This window comes from Octodon degus, unplaced genomic scaffold (assembly GCF_000260255.1).
Source record: "Octodon degus isolate 3935 unplaced genomic scaffold, OctDeg1.0 scaffold00017, whole genome shotgun sequence".
NCBI classification, from domain to species: domain Eukaryota; kingdom Metazoa; phylum Chordata; class Mammalia; order Rodentia; family Octodontidae; genus Octodon; species Octodon degus.
The window spans coordinates 14,738,514-14,758,982 of record NW_004524593.1 but is presented as its reverse complement, the minus strand read 5'-3'; the positions used below and the strand labels follow the sequence as shown (position 1 = coordinate 14,758,982).

General features: G+C 42.3%; 1 protein-coding gene across 3 annotated transcripts in view; it reads right to left on the bottom strand.

Moving 5' to 3' along the window:
- Flvcr1 (feline leukemia virus subgroup C cellular receptor 1) overlaps positions 1 to 16,933 on the bottom strand; it is a 44,493-nt gene extending 27,560 nt beyond the window's left edge. The window contains exons 1-5 of one of the 3 annotated variants that reach the window (XR_002820191.1): positions 16,114 to 16,933; positions 10,892 to 11,036; positions 10,251 to 10,374; positions 8,844 to 8,949; positions 3,947 to 4,010 (exon numbers count right to left, since the gene is read on the bottom strand). Coding sequence is in view for 1 of the 3 variants with exons in the window: in XM_004626862.2 (XP_004626919.1) it covers positions 3,870 to 4,010; positions 10,892 to 11,036; positions 16,114 to 16,818 (991 nt within the window). In the remaining 2 variants the exon portion in view is untranslated. Of the gene's footprint in view, positions 1 to 3,869; positions 4,011 to 8,843; positions 8,950 to 10,250; positions 10,375 to 10,891; positions 11,037 to 16,113 lie in introns of those variants that run through there. The other 2 variants (XR_002820190.1, XM_004626862.2) reach the window with 2 other exon arrangements.
- Positions 16,934 to 20,469: the final 3,536 nt, after the last annotated feature.

Here is a 20,469-nt window from a genome sequence, read left to right as displayed (position 1 = left end):
ATTTGTATCAGATTTACAGAGCAATTTGTTATACAAGCCAATATTAATGCAAGAATATTTTAAAAGATAAAAATAGGAAGAATTATCTGAGCAAGTTTAAACTCCAATATTTATTTGCATGTATTATGTGAATTTTGGTGCACTTTGTAACCTAACTGAGATTTAAGTACAATTTCTCTGTGTCTCTGTCTCTCTCTCTGATAGGAGACACATAAACACTACAGTGAACAATGTAACAAAAACCTTACTCATCACCCAGCTTTTTTTTTTTTTTTTATATATTTTAGGACAGGGTCTACAGGGTGGTCAGGGTCTCATTACTAGATTGGACTCATAGTGATCTGCCTATTTACAGAATCCCAAGAGCTACGATTACAGGCGCATGCCACCGCACCCAGTCTCAATGGCTGTCTCAGCAGGCCCAGGGATCAAATCCCCAGCCCCTGCACCTGCACCTGCTTGCAGGCGCTTAATTCCGCTGAACTATTTGGCCAGTCTTCATCACCCAGCTTTGCCAAACATTAATGTTCTGTCATTTTTTCCTCAGATTCAATTTTTAGAACTTCTCCTCCCCTATCCTCTTCTTTCCCAAAAGTAACCCCTAACTTGATCTTGTGGTGTATAATTTTATATATTACTATATATGCACTAAGGCAATTAGTAACTTTATACAAATGGATATTATTTAATCCATTTCTAACTTGCCCTGATGATATAACTACTATGGCTTTGAGCTCTACCTGCATTGAAACTTTTCATTCTAGTTCATTAGTTTTCTCTGCTCATTCCACTGCACAAATATATTTATAGTTATCTCTACTTCTATCAACAGACATTTAGGTTCCCTCCCCAGTTTTTTACTATTTGAAACAAAACTGCAATGAGTACTGTTTCTGTTCTTACATACATACAAGTGTTTCTCCAAGAATATATCCAGGAGAACTACTTTTTGGTCATCAACTTTTCAGGGTAACTGTATCCATTTATAACTACTAGCAGAGTTTCCATAGCTTTATATTTTAGTCAAATTTGTCCTGATCAGATTTGTGGGATGTTTTGTTTTGTTTTATGGCAATGTGACATGCATACTAGAGTCGACACTATTCTGGCTGTGATGTATGTATCCTCCATCACTAGTGTGACTAGGCAGAGTGTGAACAGTGCCCTCACACACAGGAACGCCCTCTGCTGTTCTCAGAAGCATTTCTTTCTTAGTAGATCTGCAAGTTATTCTCATGTTAGGATCCTAGCCCTCTGTCAGTTATGTACGCTGCAGTTACTTTTTCACAGCCTACTGGTTTTTTATATTTTTAAATGGTGTCTTTTTAGAAAACACTTATTTGATGCAACTGTATTTATGAATATTTTTCTTTAGGATTTATGTTAAGTGCATTAAAAAATCCTTAAGAATTTAAACAGTCTGTTTTATTTGTTGCCAAAACACTAAACTTCTGAATTTTACGCTCTGAGCTCTAAATCCCCTGCGATTCATTTTTACACATGATATGAAGGAGAGATCTCTCAAGTCTGCCTTACATTCCCCATATGGTCAACTCCCCTAGAATAATTTGCTAATTAAGTTCTCTTCTGCCAAACATCAAGTTGCCACATATTTTTGTGGGCTAGTCATTGGATTAGTTTGTAAATATACTACTTTTCTTTCTTCAGGCAAGGCTGTATGACTTTAAATGTAATCAAGATTATATTCTCTACATCTTGGTAACTGGAAGTGGAATCCTGTAGAGATGTCAGACTCATGAGCAGAACCATGCTGCCAACCGACACAGAACATGAAGCATGGCAGGCAATACACTGTCATGTGTCAGGCCACTAAACACTTTCTGGCAGGGATCACTGCGGTACTGTGACCTAAGCTCTAACAAGGGACACACAGGTAGACCCGTGCTCTTTGCTCTGTCCCAGAAATCTTCCACCTATCCCTTGCTACATCATTGTGTACTCACAATGATCAAAATTTAAATTGTTTCTCACTTACAGATGAAAACTCACATCTACTGATTTTTGCATAAAATTTATGTAATCACTCATGTACAAATAAAGGCTACTAAAAAAAAAATAAATAAATAAAAAATAAAGGCTACTGATTTTGCTCTGGGTTGAAAAGAGACACTCTTCTTCCCTCCTAACCCCACTAGGTTTCTGAGTCTTTTTCTTCACCACCCACTTTCCTCTCTCCTCAGGTTGTTGTTCCCTGGAGCCTGAGGCTGGACCTCAGCAATGGCACAAAATTACAGAGACTGGAAAGGAAGTATTTGCAATGGCAGTGTCTCTGCATGAGTATGTCACGGCAGGCACTGGTTCCACCCTTGGCTGAAAAACAGCTTTATGTGAGAAAACATTGAGGGGTATGGGAGTGACACAAAGTCGTCTTCAACAACAACCTTAAATAAATTTCGTATCACAGATCATGTGAGCCAGTGCATTTTCTCTGCTTCCTAGTTTTGAATTTTTGGTTTAACCTAGACAAGGAGATTGCTAACAAAATAGAAGTATTCAAGGATGGGATGATATAACATCTGAGACTGGCTTTAAAATATTCCAGGGGAAAAAAATGGGGAAACAGACAAAGCACAAGTGGCAAATAGCTGGTGACCCTTCGAGCTAGGGGACTGTGGACACACTTGATGGGTCCAGAGGAGCTGAGATTAGTGGGCTGACAACACCCACTAAAAAGAAGAGCTAATCCAGAGGAAGGAATTTTGAGTTCAAATTAGAACACGATTTGTTACTATTTTAACATATGGCATACTAGGGTGCATATGTGGAAACACAGGCGGGAACCTGTGCAAAGAATGGGACAGCAGTGACTTGACTCCTGAAAGCAAGCAGGACAGAAGTGGGGTCCTGGGGGGCAACACCAACAGTGTTAAAGCGAGAGACAAAGCCCAAACCGTGAGCAAACGCTGAGGAGCACCAAGTGTGTTCGTACCTATACAAGTACAAACAAGTTCTGTCTTAGGGCTACAGAGTTAGAAGCGAGGATAAATACCTGTTGGCTCCCCGTAAAGATCTAGGAGGATAATAACTGTTTTTAAAAGTTAGGACTGGGATCAGTGAGCTCCCTCATGTCCATCTTTTTTTAACTTAATTTTTTAATGTATTTAGTGCAGTGTCTACAGGGTCTCACTACACAGATTGGACTCATTGTCATCCTCCTTTTTTCAGCCTCCCAAGCACTGGGATTATAGGTGTGTGCCACTACGCCTAGTCTCAATCCTTGTCTCAGCACGGCCCAGGGGAGAGACCGGCACAGCACACCAGGAATCAAAACTCAGTTGCTACACCTACCTAAGCAGGTGCTTTAGTCCACTGAACTATTTGGCTGGCTCTTTATGTCCAGTTTTGTTGTAGTAGTCAAAATAGCAGCTGTGGACAGTCAAAGAAAGGAACTGCCGACATTGCCCACATTCCCAGGAGCTGTAAATTCAGTCATAAAGGGGCTAAGGTACACTATGAGAACTCACAAAAGACAGCATTTCTCTATTTGAGATCTGTTTTTCTCTTGTATTTTAAAACAAACCAAAAAAAAAAATTTTTGTTTTTTTTTTTTTTTTTTTTTGGTTCCTCGAATGCCTTCAGGGCACTTTTGGCCAGCGGGAGAGTTGTGAGATTCGAACTCCAGCAACCTGAGGCTGACAGCTTTGCGGAAGCAGCCGCTTAAAGGACTGAGCTAGGGCCAGGCCCCCCTATCTTGGCATTTTTGCTTTTAGTGCAAAATATAAGTTCATGGTTATGCTGTAGAGTTTATGAACCAATCTCATTCAGATTCAAACCACCATATTACACGAAAAGAATTTATAGGGCTCAAAGCTTTAAAGTGACTTCAAAGAAAATGTGAGACCACTTACCATAAGAGATCAACAGAAGGACAAAAGGAATATTTTTAAACAGGTTTCCTATTGATTTCTTATAGGAGTACTCTTCGGGGGGATTGTTTTGAAGAGCTGCTTGAGCCTGACTTGGTGGGTATGGAGGTTTTTCTTTGAATGCTGAGAAAGTACATGAAAATGAAAAGAATTATATATTGTTAATATATAGGTAATTGGGAATATTGTGACATATATACTTACAGGTATACTTCTTAGTAAGCAGACAATTCAGTTTAATTTTAAAGAGCTGTAAAAGGCTCTCATGGTGAGGCATTTCATTTTCACTAAGTTCTAAATCAAGACCAGTTTGGCATCATCTCAGCACTCTAACACCCAGACAGATTTGGCCTAGTCCCATAGCTGAGCTGCAAAACCACCAGTGCCACCAGCTTGGCCACTGGTTATACCACATCATGGATTCTAGTTTTAAATTCAGTCAATTTTTTATAATTAGAAGTAGAATAAGCCAATATACTACTGAACTTTTAGAGCTCTACCTTAAATTGGGAACTATTTTCTTCTGAAATTTGTATAATGTTCACCGTCTAATCCAGTTACACCACTGGGGTGGCACATGTGCAGGTGCATTCCTGGGGGGAGGGCAAGTCTTTCTTGTTGACTTACTAGAGCTGCATATGGCAAATGTAAGGGTAAAACTAAGAGGCAAAAGTGCAGGATGTCTGATGCTATAAATTTCAGCACCCTTTCTAGTTAGAAACTTCACACCATTCTCTTGTTTGAATCAAAAGGCCTCCCATACTTTAAAAAAAAAAAAATCTATTTATCCATTTTATGTTAGAGAACTGGAGACTGAACCCAGGGCCTTAACCAAATGAGGCAAGTGCTCCGACACTGGCTCACATCCCCAGCCCCCTTTAGGTGTGCAGGGAAGAAGCTAGCAACTGCCTACAATACTGGGCAAGAGGGAGATTTTGGGAGGATTCTGCTATAGAAGAGAAGGTGTGTCAAGAATTAAAATCTCATCTTTGTAACAGCTCAAAATTGTAAACTATTCACTCCAAATTTCTCACTGTAATAGGAGGACAATACTGTACCATGGAGTGTAAGATGCCTGTACCTGCTGATCTTGTAGCAACAGGTTTCCACGTAACTGAGTCTGCGTTACCACAAATGTTAGATGACGCTATTAAAAGCACTTTGTTTTCAGAGATTTCATTAAAAATCACCCCTGAGAATGAAATAGGGTAAATTTACAAAGAAAAGACAAAGTAAACAGATTCAAGGGAAAAATGTAATCTTTTGAGGGAAGATTTAGAACTTTTTGCTTTTAATTCTGATGTTTCTTTCTTTCTTGGTAATCTCCCATTTTTGCTTTTCTTTCTCTTTTGCTTCTTCCTTTTATTCATGACAATTTCTTTTTCCAACCGGGAGGGCCACCTTTTAGTCTACAAGTGGGCTAGAGCTAACGAACCTGGCTGTCAACTAAAATAATTCGGAAATTTAAATATAATACAAATTTTGACGCTGTTTGGAAAGCTCAATAATCAGAACCTCTGGAATATAACTTGAAAATTGATGGAGGGTAATTAAAAACTACAGCGAATGTTACAAGACATTTTAATTTATTATAGTAAAAGATATGTGGCCATTAATCCCTCTTCAAACTATTCTCTCCTATTTCAAACATACTTATGCCCTCACTCTCATCGGTGTCTCCAGCAGTCTTGGAAGCCCCCTTTTACATCTTTAGTCGCACTGTCACGGCTGCCTCAATGTCCTGCATTTCCTTACAGTGTTTACCTTTCATGGTCACTTTGATTTTGAGAAAGAGCCAAAAGTCACTCAATGCCAGACCCAATGAGCAAGGCGGCTGAGGACACACTGTATTTTCACAAGCTTGCCTTTCTCTTGAATGACAACAGCTTTTGGTCAGACCTTACAGAGACACTTAGGAAGTCTTCAAGAACTGCTTTAAAAAGTGGCACAAAGGTTGTGATAAATTTGTCCAAAGTGAAGGGGAATATACTGAGGAGGATTAATGCCAATATCTTTTATTGTTTTTTTTTTTTTTTTTTTGGTGGAACCGGGGATTGAACTCAGATCTTTGCATTTGTCAGTCAAGTGCTTATCCTACTGAGCCATCTCCCCGGCCCAATATCTTTTATTGTAATAATTATTTTTAAACATTCATCATCTATTTTGATCACATCTTGTATATTAAACACAAAATTGTTCATATGCTATCAGTAAAGCCAATCAGACTTTAAAAAAAAACAAAACCTAGTACTTCTAAAAAATGCGAGGGGCCAAGGAGATGGCTCAGTAGAATAAGCGCTTCCCTGGCAAGCACAGGGCCTGAGTTTAATGCCCAGTTCTGCAAAAATAAATAAATAAATAAATAAAAATTAAAAAATAATATGACTTTCCAATTCTATATTGTACTAAAAAAGAAAATTCTTTGCTGACCCAAACCATTAATTATGATAAGTAAAATGTACCGAACTAAAGCATAGTTATGGATTTATTTTGAAACATACTATTAGATTTATTTTTATAGATCTCACAACTAATTCAAGAAGAGCCATAATTCATAAACACAGACTACTCAATATCCTTACACTGTAGCACTGGTGGATGCGAAACCTTTAAGCTGTCCCAATTTCTTCTTCCTCCTCCTTTCACTCTATCTGATCCTTGTATTGCTAGGATCTTTGGTGCCTTTTTGGTGGCTCAGGCTGCCTGAACAACAGGTCTAGCTGGGGATCAAACTGCGGCATCCTGCTCCTGACTGCCTTTTCCTGAGCAGGAGCTTAAACAACCAAGCTAAGGGCAAGCACCTCCCCCGGCCCCCCGTGCCTTTTTCTGAAAGTCTCTTTGTATCTTATTTAGGAGACATCTCTTTTATTAACATTGATAATACAGAACTCTCAGTTGTACACAAATTGTCAGACTGTGAAAAGTATGCTCACAAGACAGTCACAGGTATTTCATTACTATCCAGCCCCTTTCCTGGGTGTTTATTTACTTACAGTAAAGTAAATCTAAATGGTTCTGGGCTGGTGAGATGGCTCAGTGGTCTAAAGCACCTATCTAGAACAAGCTAAGCAAAGCACAGAGACCGCGGTTCAATCCCCCAGCACCACATGCCAGCCAGCCCTGCCCCCTGGTAGGCTGAGCTGGCCACACACACTCTCACACACACACAAATAAATAAATAAAATTAAAAAAAAAAAATCTAAATGGTTCAAATCTGAACACAAAGTTTCATGCAAAAGTGAAAATAATTCTTATCAGTCTTCACTAGATTTGTTTTCTGAATTCAAGTATTATCTTTTAGTTTCTGAATACAAGTATTATCTCTTAGTTTGAGATGACCTCTTGGCTAAACAAGTCTCCATCTAGCAGGTACATATTGTAGTAAAGTCAGGTTTAAGTCTGCGTGAAGAAAAAGATAAACAGAAGGCCACTGCTCTATGACACTGCTGATAGTGGATTACCATGATGAAAAAGGTTTTTCCTCTCTCCTCAAAACTGAAAATGAGAGCCTCCTACTCTTCTCCTTAAAACATTTGCGCCACAAAACCCTGTGCCTCCAGAAGTGGACGCCTGCCACCCTGGCCTTAGGCACACACAGTGGCCAAGCATGCTTGGACAGTGCTTGACCGCTCCTCCCAGCATGTGCACGCAGCGGGCCACGTGCCTACTGTAACGTCACCTTTGATTTCACTTTGTGTTCTTGTGTGACTCAAGCACATATACATCTACTACCTTTTCTTAGGAAAAAGGTGTTTGAACACTGCTCTGTCCTCTCTCCCTGTGAGACTCTGAGGACGCCTGCATCTCGGCTTTTAGCTTTCTTACCTATAGAATGGAAATCGTAACACAGTTATGAGGATTACATGACATGAAGTATGTAAAAGGATTTTGTAATTGTACAAATGATGCACAAAATATATTATCTTTTCTGAGAAATACTCTTTTTAAAAATTAGAGATTTTGCCACATTCAGAAACATAAAATTTCTACAGAGTAAATAAAATATATTTCTGTTAAAAGTTTACAGTTTACACGCAGTCACCATTCAAAAAGAAAACTCAAACTGAAATTCTGCATATATGTTGTATATGCCTGGGCTTAAGTACAAGAAGTAGCAAGTATTTCTACTGACATTATCTTTGGTTTCTGTCATTCACATGACAGAAAAGACTCAGGAAAAGATTTTAATTGACACATCTGAGTGAAACAATAAGGTTACTGCTCTGCTACACAAGAACAGATTTTAAATATAACAGTATTACAACTTCTAAAGAGGAATTTGAACTGGAACAGAAAATATGTCCAAGGAAAAATTAAAATGACTTATGTTTTATACAGCTCCATATATAAAAATCTGATCTTGAGTGTTTATTAACTATGATTTGGAGCAAATTAAACTTAAGTTCTGGGATCAAATTCCTCCCTTGTAAAATGGAAATAGCAACCATACCTTCCTCAAATGGCTGTGAGGAGTCAACAAAATACAGCAGCACATCTGTGCCTTCACCGCGTTTGGTGCACACCTACCACCCAGATGTGGCAGTTCACCCAGAAAGAATGGGGACTTCAGTGGAAAGCCTGGACTAACTCCCAGAAATGCTGGATGGACTCCTTTCATGTATACATTCTTTAAGGGAAAGGAAAAGGTCCCACAGCCTGAATCTTCAAGAAAGATTTTACAGAGACTGCTGGGTATCAATTTAGTATATGTCATGTGGTTAAAAACTTCAGGTAAATTAAATTATTTTATACACTTTTAGTTGGCTTTCCAAAGTAATTATGGGTAGAATTTAGGGGGATGTGGATCATCTCTTAGTAATTAAAGAATTTTAAATAAGTAAGGATATTAAAAGTGCTATGAATTTTTCTCAACAGCAAATGAGTGAAACAAGTAAATCCTCCATTTAAATGTCACAACTTCAATGTAAGACTTTTATATCATGACTATATTATTACCTTATTTTTAAAATTGGAGGGTGGAAAACAAACGTGACAGTAAGCCTCTTTTCATCCTCTTTTCCGTTCTTTTTTTCCATTTATATTTCCACATTGTACTCATAAGCTATTTGTACACAGATAACCAATTAAGCATAAAAAGGTCACTTAATTTCTGAAGCAATACAGGTTAATACGCTACAGTCCGTATCTATTATTAGTGTTCTTTGGCCTTTTTTTCAGCAAATAATTATCTTATATTTGTACCACTATAACAAATATATACTTATATAATATATAGTATATATTTAACTTCATACTTATTTATAATTTGTACATAGTTTACTACTCTTTCTTCTTCCAAAAAGACAACCAATTGAAGATGATATAAAAGTAAAAACTAGGGGCCAGGGAGATAGCTCAGCAGCATAAGCGCCTACCTGATAATCATAAAAAGAAAAACTGCAATTTATGTGACAACATATAAAAGCAAAGGCAAGAGAATTTAATACTTTAAAAGTCCTTTTTGCTAGCATGCACAGTGACCCAGGCCTCTATCCTAGCTGCTCAAGAAGCTGAGGCAGAAAGATGAGAAGGTTGAAGCCCACCTGGGCAATATACCAAGATCTTATCTATAAAAAAATTCCTAATGGAAGGTCCACTAGGATGGACCAACTGTATAGACGATAACTGCTATTTCATACAGCAAGCCAAACATACCTATGAGAAAAGCAAACGCAAGAGGGTTTCCTCAGACAGTATAATTATCTTTTAAAACTATTAAACTGCTAAAATGGCACAGGGATAATGTCATTTTTCAGTAGTTTGCACACTATAAATACAGCACTCCTGCCTAATTGAAGTATAAATACCATCACAAGCATATGTCAGAATACCTTACTTGTTACCACAGAATATTCTGTTCATTATCCTAAGGAAAATTAAGTGTGTGGCTGAGCTTCCTATGTGTGGGTCTTAAAACTTTAGTCTCCACTGAAACATTCTACAGCAGTGCCGATGAACCTTTCAGAGCTCTTGGTGACAACAGGCCGCTGCAGCACACGTTCACCATAGGTTCGCCAGCACTGCTCTGGGGTCTTCAGCACACGTTTCTCTCAAAACTAAGGATTTCACACTTGAGAATCATAAAACATAAGTTTTTTTATTACTAGGATAGTCATGGTAAAAGTTAATACATATACTTAAAATCTGCAACTATAAAGCAGTTTAACTATAAATTTTAATGATGAAAAGAGGGCTTTTCAACTTTATACTTCCTTTCCTCTTCAAAGCCATGTAAGATATTGAGCGGCCCAAAGGACATTATTATTGTTACACTGGTAACTCTGCTACTTAAATCTACCTTACCAATCATTTTTCCCTGAAATCAAACTGCTTCCCATTAAAAACAAACTTAAAAAAGCAGACCTTCCCAATGTTTCTTCCAAACTGGTGATGACTGCATGCAGCTGATTCTGACTGACTGCTTCGAGACAGGCCCAGGTGAGAAGACTTGGCACGGGCGGCAGCAGCCGAGCCTTGCTGGAGTGGCCTAACAAGCAGACAGTTGCCACAGTTTGAAATTCTGCTGGACAGCGCACTGCTGCCTAGGATCACTGCTGGTCGACATTTTCAGGCCCAGTTAATTTTAAATTTGGGACCCTGAGGAGGATTGATAAATAAAAGGAGGATAGACGCTTAGCTGCATCTTTTCAAAGCATGACAAGAACTTGTTCCTGGCCAGGTGGGCATAACATACGGCCCATATAGAGGAACACGGGAAGAGGCGGCAGGAAGGAAGTGTTTGAAACCAACATTATCAGGAAGAGAAGTTAGTAGGGAGATAAATGAAATGAATTAGTCTTAAGACTCTTTGTGATATTAAAATCATATAGTGAACCAGAGCTCACCTCAAGGGGTGTGCAGTTCACTACCTAAGCAACAGTACCTGGCAAGAATGAAACAAGCAAACGGAATCTGAAATGCTATCAGTAAAAAATTCCAGGATTAGTTAGTCTTCTCTGTTTGTCATGCATTTATCCAAGCTTTAGGGAAAATAATTCACTTACCAATTGCTGTTAAAATAAATAAAAGTGTGGAAACACCCGATGTTCCATAAAACATGGTGCTGATATTATCAGCCAGGAGATCTGAGTTATTCTGTGTGTTGGGCACTAAAACAGGAGGTAGCAAAAATCCAACTGCAGTTCCAAGCTGTAAAAGAGACAGTCCTGTTAACAGCCATTATCATTAGAGAAAAAAAGTAAATACTGGTACTTGACAGGACATGAGGAAGATAAACTAGTGTCTACTGTTTATCAACTATGTTCAAATGCCTTTGCTACTAGTGTATCATTAAAAGGAAGCTGCTGGCAAATCCCTTTCCTATTCAACAAACACTGAGTTCCTACTAACTGAATGCTTCTGCTAGAGCAGCTTAAGATATAGCTTTGCCCTTTGGATGCTTACAATCAAAAAGAGGAGTAAAAGTGTATTTAAAAAGGCTGAGAAAAGAATGGGAAAAAATACTTGCAAGTCTTGTATCAGACAAGGGGCTAGCACTCAAAATTAAGAACTCCTACAGCTCAATGCCAGGAAGACAAAACCTCAATTTACAAATGGGTGAAGAACTTGGAAAGACATTTTTCTAAAGAAGACAAAAATGGCCAACAAACACTGCTGCATGAATAACAACATCAGTCATTAGGGAAATGCAAATCAAAATGACAATGAGATTCCACCTCCAACCACCCACTAGGATGGTTACAATAATAATGTCAACAACAGAAAATAATGACTAAGAACACAGAAAAGATGGAACCTGTAAACACTGTTGATAAGACTGTAAAATGGGGGTAAGCCATGCTGGAGAACAGTTAGGCAATTCCACAAAAAGCTGTAATGCATAATTACCACATGACCTAGCAATTCCACAACTAGGTATATACCTAAAAAACTTAAAAGAGGTATTCAAATAAATATACATGAATGCTCACAACTGCCCTATTCACAATATCCAAATATGACCACAAGGCAAATGAATAACGAATAGTGATAATGAATAAATAAAATGTGGCACATACAGTTATACATAAAAATGGATTGAAGTACTGATATAGTGGTACAACTTGAGCTTTAAAAACATGAAAAGTGAAAGAAGCCAGATATAACGGTCATATCGTGTATAGGTCCACTTATACAAAACATTCAGAGGTAACGTAGGTAAAGCCACACAGAGAAAGCAGATTAGTGATTACCAGAGGTCAGAGGAAGGAGGGAAAAGGGAGCGACTGCATAAACTTAGGGGCAGATAAAAATGTTTTGGAATTACATAAAGATGATGGTTGCACTACCCTGAGAATGTACAGAGTGCCAGTGAAGTAAACATTTTAAAATTTTAATTTCAGGCTGGGGAGATAACTCAGTGGCCTAAGTGCCTACCTCACAAGCCTAAGGTTCTCAGTTCAGTTTCCCAGTATCAAAAAAAAAAAAAAAAAGACAAATAAAATTGTTAATTTTATGTTATGTGACTTTCATCTCAACTAAGCAAATAAGGCTATGATAATCACAAGATAAATAGAAACAAAACAGTAAGAAAGTTCAGTGGTGGGATATACGATTTTGTGGGATATGGAAAGAGTCCAAGGAGGCTGGGGTAAAAATAATATCATTTACCAAGTATCTCATTTGCTCCTTTACAAAAAAATCTGGGCAGAGACAGGCAATTACAAGAGAATGCAGTGATTCAATCCTGTGATGGAGCAGTAGAGTCCTAAGGTTGGGAAAATCATATAATTTATCATCCACACCAGAACACTGGAGAGGGACTCCCAGGGCACCTATGCTAGACAACAGATCTATAATTCTGGCACTCCAGGAAGCTGAAGCAGGAGGATTACAAATCAAACCCAGTTCAGGCAATTTGGCAACTTAGGAAGATCCTGTCTAAAAAAAAAAGAAAAGCGCTGGGGCTGCAGCTCAGTGTGAAGGCCTTGGGTTTAATCTCCAATACTGAAGAAAAATAAAAGAATAGGAAAGAATTTCTGGAAAGCAGAGCAGACGGCAGTTCACTAAGTGAAGCAGTGTTCCAGGGCAGGAAGGCATTATGTGCAAAGGCCAAGAGGGACAGGCACCACCTTGTGAGAAGCTGTAGGCATGTGCGGTTTGGCTCCAAGCAGAAGATGTGCGTGGAGAAGCTGAGGATTTAGCAGCTGAAACATCACAGCAGGCAGATCTGGAGGTTCCATGACGCACATCAGAGAGCTTGTGTTCTACCCTAAGGATAATGGAAGGCACTGCAGGGGGCAAGGAGAGCTGGGAACAGATCTGTGCACAGGAAAGACCCCCACTGGAAGACAGTGCAGAACAAAAGGAAAAGGCAGATAGGGAGATCAGCTGAGCACAGGGTCCCCAAGCTAAGAGAGCAGCGAGAGAGGTGAAGAGAAATGAGACTGGAGACAAGGCTAACTTCATGGGTGCTGATGAGATACTGAGGCAGAAATGCACAGCCGGTGCCTATGCAGGTCGGAAGCACATTTACTCACTCACTCACTCACTTTTATAGAACTGTCTGTGAAGTGCCAGGCACTGTAATAAGTGCTGGTGATGTGGTGTGGGTAGCTAGTCCACTGCCTATGGTCTTGAAAGTCACAATCTAACGACAGGGAAGAGACATGAGTACTGAACAACAGTGGACACAAATATGTAAACAATAATCGTGAGACAATGAAAAATGCCACATGGAAAACTAGAATATGGGATGTAATAAGAGTGAACCAGACAATGCTAAATGGGATCAGGAAATGCCACTGAGTATTCAAAAGTAGTTGAAGAAGTGACTAAGAATGTAATCACATGATCCAATGAGGAAGAACATTCCAGATGGATCCTCAAGCAGGCATAAGCCTAGTATACTTCCTCGTAAGATTTGTAATTCCAAGTAAAGAGTTTATATTTCAAACACTACAGGAAACCACTGGCCAGCTCAACACAGGGCAAGAACATGATCTGATCTATGTTTTAAAAGTTTTTTTTTTTAAATGTATTTAGTACAGGATCTACAGAGTCTCACTACACAGATTGGTCCTGTAGTGTTCCTCCTGTTTTCAGCCTCCCAAGTGCTGAGATTACAGGCACATACCACCACACCCAGTCTTAATCAATGGCTCAGCAGGGGCGGGGCCAGCACTGCATATCGGGGATCTAACCCGGTCCCCGTGTATCTGCCTAATTCACCGAGTTATCTGGTTGGCTCAAAAGGTTCTTTCTGCATAAGGACCTACAATTAAAAGCCAGGCTTCAGAAACCAGACAGATTGAATGTGAATGTCACACTAGCTGTGTGACCTACAGAAAAATCTTTGACCCTTCAAGCTTCAGTTGCCCTATCAAATGGGGAGACCAACAGCTCATAGGTTACAGCATTAAAGTAAATGACCATGCATACAAGGCACTCAGCACATTCTCAGGTTCTTAGTGAGCACTCAATAAGACCGAGTACTATTCTGAATTATCTTCCATAAACTAGGCTCAAAACCATTCTTGGAACTCGGCAGGGTGGTTCATGCCTGGGATCCCAGCACCTGGGATCTCAAGGGGAGACCAAGGAGGCAGGAATTCAAGGGGAACTTAGCAAGACCTTTTTCCAAGTAAAAAGGCCTGGATATGTAGCTAGTGTGAAGGCTCAGCACTACCAAAAAAAAAAAAAAAAAAAAACAGGAATAAAGAGCAACGGCGCGATTCTTAAAGCTAAGGAATGGGTGAGACAACCTAAGGACACTGCAGAAAGCCCAGAAGGGCGCTGCTGGAGGAAGTCTGCTTCCACAGACTTTCATGCTCTCTAAGATATTAATCTTGAATACAGAAGCAACCAACTAAAGATACAGGCAGAAATCATATGGAGTGCACAGCAACTATGGTTCAAGCTACACCTTCTTCTGTGCTTTGAGAGAAAAAAATAAATATAAGCAATAAACATATAGTCTTTTGCAGTGTTTTAAACAAATCTTACTGTGATCTTGCAACAAGTGTAAGATGTGAAGGAAGAAAATAACTCTTTTGTTTCATAGCTACCTCTTGTAGCAATATACTAGGATGTGAAGACACGTTTGGTGCATAGACTTTTTTTTTTTTTTTAATCTTTTTTGAGACAGGGTTTCCCTGTGCAGTTCAGGCTGGCTTTGAACTCGCTTTGTAACCCAGGGTGGCCTCAAACTCATGGTAATTCTCCTGCTTCAGCCTCAGGAGTGCTGGGATTACAGATGTGCGCCACTACATAGGTGGCTCCGGATTGTTGTACACTGTCCTACTGATAAAAATCCAGAACCAGACCCAGTAATGCTGGGACACCTTTATCTCTAGAACACTGATTTAATAATGTTCCTTTACACAAGTCCACTATGTGCAGGCTCTGTGCTGACTGCTCAGCAGACTAAAGCTACGGCAGTTTCCATCCCTGCCGGCTATGCTGGCCCCAACCCTAGGGTACACTGAGACAGAGATTGAGAACGGCTGTGGTGGGCCTATAATCCTAGCACTTGGGAGGCTGAAAAGAGGAGAAACACTATGAGTCTGATCTACATAGTGATCAGAACACCTGAACACCCTGAAGACCCTGTACCAAATACATTAAAAAAAAAAAAAACCTAAACAGGGGTCATTCACGATGATCACTCAACATTGCAACCAATTTCCCAGAATCCAATATACTTACTTTCCTATGGAAAGCACACACGGGGGACAACAATAATTCTTGTGCAAGTACGGCTCATTATTACATTGACAGGTTTTTTCAGACATTCATATGCACAGGCCAATAATTATTTTATAGGTAATTTTCAAAGCAAGATATCAAGGAGGTCACTTTACACTAGTTTTTTTTTTTTTTTTTTTGGTGGGATTGAACTCAGGACCTTGCGCTTGCCAGGCAAGCACTTATTCTACTGAGCTATCTCCCAGCCCCAACTAAGCTACTTTTGAAAGTTCTGTCCTTAAAGACTGACTCTTTAGCATATGTGATGGTGCATGCCTATAACCCCAGCACTGAGGGGAGGATGAGGCAAGAAAATGGCAGGAGTTCCAGGCCAGCCCGGACTGGGTAATAAATTCAGTCAGAGTGGACTACAGCAAGATCTAGTCTAAAAAAGAAAACAGACAAACAGCCTCTTATCTTACAAGTACTCGTTTCTCCTGCAGATATCTCCCGGGGCCCATTCATGTGTCCAGTTCACAAGGCCTGTGTCTCCTCTCCTGGTGTTTAGCAACGCATACTCCACCCCATCTCCCGGCCTTACCTGATTGCCCAGCACGGCGGTGGCACAGGCTGTGGACACCTCCTTGGGCCCAAACCACACGGAGGCGATGCGGGAGGGCAAGCCCAGGATGAAGACCTGGGCCACGGAGCACAGGCACTGGCCCAGCATGGTGACCCAGAAGAGGTGCCGCTGCACGCTGCCGCACTTGACCCAGGCGCCCAAGCAGTTGAGGCCGGAGCCCAGCAGGCCGGTGAGGCGCAGGCCCCGCGTGTCCAGCAGCCAGGTGGCCGGGAAGATGAGGGGCACGTAGGCCAGCATGTACACCATGGACAGCCAGTCGATGTGCAGAAGCGATACCGCGTAGAAGCCCTCGAACACGTTGCTGATGATGCTGTACTGGATCCACTGGAAGGCGTTCACCAGCGAGTACGAGCAGAAGATGAGCAGCACGACGAAGCGCCGCGGGGACAGCGCCGTCCGGGCGGGCGCCGCGCCCTCGCCCCCCGAGGTCCCCGCGTCCGCGCCCGCATCCGTGGGCAGCAGCCGCGCCTGCGTCTCCTCTTCCGGGGCCCGCGGCGTCTGCGGGAGGACCCCGTTCAGCGCCGGGCACAGGGCCTTGGGTCCGTTCTGCGGCTCGCCGCTCGCCTCCGCGTCCGGGGCGCCCCGCGGCACCGGCAGGTAGCCCTTGGCCAGCGGGTGCCCGGGAGCCAGCGCGGCCCCCTCCTCAAGGTCCGACCGCGGCATGGCCCCGCCACCGCCGCCTGGCGCCCTGCCCTCGCCCCGGAACGCCAGGCCCCCCTCAGCCCGCGTCCCGGCCAGGTCGCCCCGCGCCGCCGATCACTCGCCAGAGGCCGCGCTCCACGCGCCCGCCGCTGAGGGCGGCGCGGAGTGAAGGGGCGGGGCGAGGGCGAGGCGCCGGCCGCGTACGGAAGCCGGGTGGGGCGGTCAGCTCCGGAAGGGTGACGCGCCGGGGTGCGGACGCGGCCTCGCCCGAGGTCTTGCTCTCCGCGAGGAAAAACTGCGGAGAGCGTTGCAGCCCCAGGGAAAGGCAGTTGGGCTTTCCCTCCCGCCCCGACCCCTGCTCGCCGCGTGCAGTGGCGCAGCGGTGCCGGTGGCCCCTACACGCCTTAGACCCGCGGCTGTGGTCCCAGCGCGTGGACGCGAGTCCAGTGGATCTCGGTCTCCAAACTTCTTTTCCTTTTTTTGTATTTTAGGGAAGGCTCTACAGGGTGTTCAGGGTCTCACTACTAGATCGGACTCGTAGTGATCCGCCTGTTTACGGCCTTCCAAGAGCTGGGATTACAGGTGGGTGCCACCACACCCAGTCTCTTGTTTTCGTCTTTATGTGCCAGATGTTTGTATGAGCTCTGGGGAATTAAAAGACTAAACCTGAATCCAAGTGCTTTGCTCCAGAGCAAGAACGCAGAGCTCTGGGGCGCTCCTGGTCTAGAGAAAACGTTCTACTTCTCTTTGAGAAACTATATTCTCTTTGGGAATTATTAAAGCGAAATTGAAAGTAGGTGCATATGGGATTCCTATTATGGATCAGATCTCCAAAAGTGCTAATGTCTAGAACCTTAGCGTATGCATACTTTATTGCCTCCAACGTCATTATTTTAGTCGCATATAAAAATGTATCAGGCATCTAAAGGATTTGTGTATTATGATGTCTTTTTTGGCTACCCTATGAAAATTGCCACATGCTATCTCCCATCCCTTTTCCTTGCTTAATTTTTTTTAGTGCTTACTACCATCCAAAATGTCTTATATTTAACTTTTTTTCTGGTTATTTTCCTTTACCACTAAAGTGTAAGCTTGGAATATTTTTGTTATTTATTTGGCACAGGCTCTTGCAGCTCAGACTCACAGTGATCCTGCTGTCCCTGCCTCCTCAGCTCTGGGATTACAGGTGTGCACCACCATGCCCAGTTTTAGTGGCCAGCAGGGACAAGCCAGAGTTCCAGGGCGTGCAGTACAGGGATCGAACCCGGGTCATCATGCTTGCCAGGCAGGCCCTCAGAACCGCCGAGATATCTCCCCAGCCCAGCTTGGAATGCTTTGTGGCATTCTGCTTCCACAGCTTTCTGAGATGACTTTGTGTACAGTAGATGTTCAGTTTAGTTACTGAATCAATGTAGTTGATGAACAGGCGTTACTATTGAATATTTTAAATAATTATTTTGTAGGGGCTGGTGAGATGGCTCAGTGGTCTAAAGCACCTACTTGGAACAAGCTTAGCAAAGCCCAGGGACCGCGGTTCAATCCCCCAGCACCACATGCCAGCCAGCCCTGCCCCCTGGTGGGCTGAGCTGGCCACACACACACACACACACACATACACACAAATAAATAAATAATTTTTAAAAAATAAATAAAAATAAATAAATAATTATTTTGTAGATGAACGTTTCTTTAACAAAAAATCTTGTAAATCCCACCCCCAGGATGACTTTCTAGACATGATTGGAAAGTAATGAACAGTTTTCCCTGAACAAAATAACACATGGGTGCCAAGGGGCTTCAGCTTCTGTCATGAAGTTCTAAAATAAATGAACTAGGGGACCTGGCCCTAGCTCAGTCCTTTAAGTGGCTGCTTCCACAAAGCTGTTAGCCTCAGGTTGCTGGAGTTCAAACCTCACAACTCTCCCGCTGGCCAAAAGTGCCCTGAAGGCATTCGAGGAACCAAAAAAAAAAAAAAAAAAAAAAAAAAAAAAAAAAAAAAAAAAAAAAAAAAAAAAAAACCCTTAAAATAAATGAACTAATTGTATTGCTTAATATTCAGCACAATTTGCATTCAACATCCACAAACATTTTATTAATACTTTCATCTACTGCAAAACCTACATAGCCCCACCCAGCCACTCACACACACAAAGCTATTCAAACTGAGCACAGTGGCATCTGGCTGTCGTCTCGGCTACTCAAGAGGCTGAGACATAAGGATCTCCTGAGCCCAGGAGTTCAAGTCTGGGCAATACAGGGAGACCTTGTCAAGAAACAAACATTCTAAGGGGGATTCAGAAGGACTTAGACTGCTCAGTCAGGATAAACATTCAGATATCTGCAAACTTCTCACCCTGTCCTGAAGCCCGAAACTGGCTTCTGTTAGATTTGGCAGCACAGTTTCCTTGCGTACGGGGCAGCTTACGAACACGCTCCTGCTGGGAGGTCCTCCTCACTGCTCATTCAGGCCCCTGCGTTTAGAGATTCCTCACCTTCCTTTGACCGTCGGGGTGAAGGGTTGGGATAGGAGTTGGCAGGGCATCCTGCGCTGCCAGGATTCACCCAGCTGGCACCCACTGTGCTTTTGCCCACTTTACCATGTGCCTTCCCTGCACAGGACAAAGCTGTGTGTCCGTGGAAAGAGTATGCAGGTCCAGGGCCTGGCTACCTGCATCTGAATCCCAGCTTTAGTGCTCCGTGGCCATGTGACCTTTGGCAAGCTATTAACTATTTTGAGATAACAGGACCCTGCTCTGTAGGATTGCTAGGAGACCTAAAGGACTGAACAATGCTTAGCACATGGTGGGCCTTCTCAGTGTTCTAATATGATTATAAAGCCAGCTTCTGAAGCCCCAAGTGGGAGCTCAAATTCTAGGTCTTTCACTTCCTAGCTGCAGGAGGGTGAACTAGTTTCTCCCTCTCTCTGTCTCTGTCCCTCTCAGTCTCTTTCCGTGTGTGTGCGTGTGTGTGTGTGTGTGTGTGTGTGTGTGTCCACGCACACGTGTCCATGCAAACAGTTCTAAAATGAGGGCAATGTTCCTCATGAGATTGTTAGAAGAGATGATCGGCTAGTAAAGATAAAGGACATAACAGGCCTGGCCTCTGCTTATCTATATGGTAATACTCAGCAGATATTCACCAGCGCTGTCATCAGCTCTTTGCATGAGCCAGGGGCAAGGGTGCACAGGGGATTAACCCAGGACCTTGCGCTGAGCGACCTCCCCATCCCTTCTTTTCTGCTTTTTGAGAGAGGGTCTTGCTTGTGATCCTGCTTCTTTCAGACTCCCAGACTTCCAGGTGTCTGGCATCATGTCTGCTCATTATCAACTGCTTTGTGTGCATTTCCCAAAGTCTTATCTCATCCTCATTGTCTGAACTTGGGCTTGACCACCCCTTGTCTGTTTATTTATGCAGTTGTTTACTCCAAACTCGTTCAGATTGAATGATTAATAAGAGCCTATCCCTGGAGGGTGGCTATGTCAGGACAATCATAAAGGAGAGCACACAGTGGCTTATTTTAATTATCATTGGTGGGCTGGAGAGATGGCTCAGTGGTCTAAGGCACCTAATTGGAACAGGCTTGGCAAAGCACAGGGACCGCGGTTCAATCCCCCAGCACCACATGCCAGTCAGCCCCGCCCCCTGGTGGGCTGAGCTGGCCACACACACACA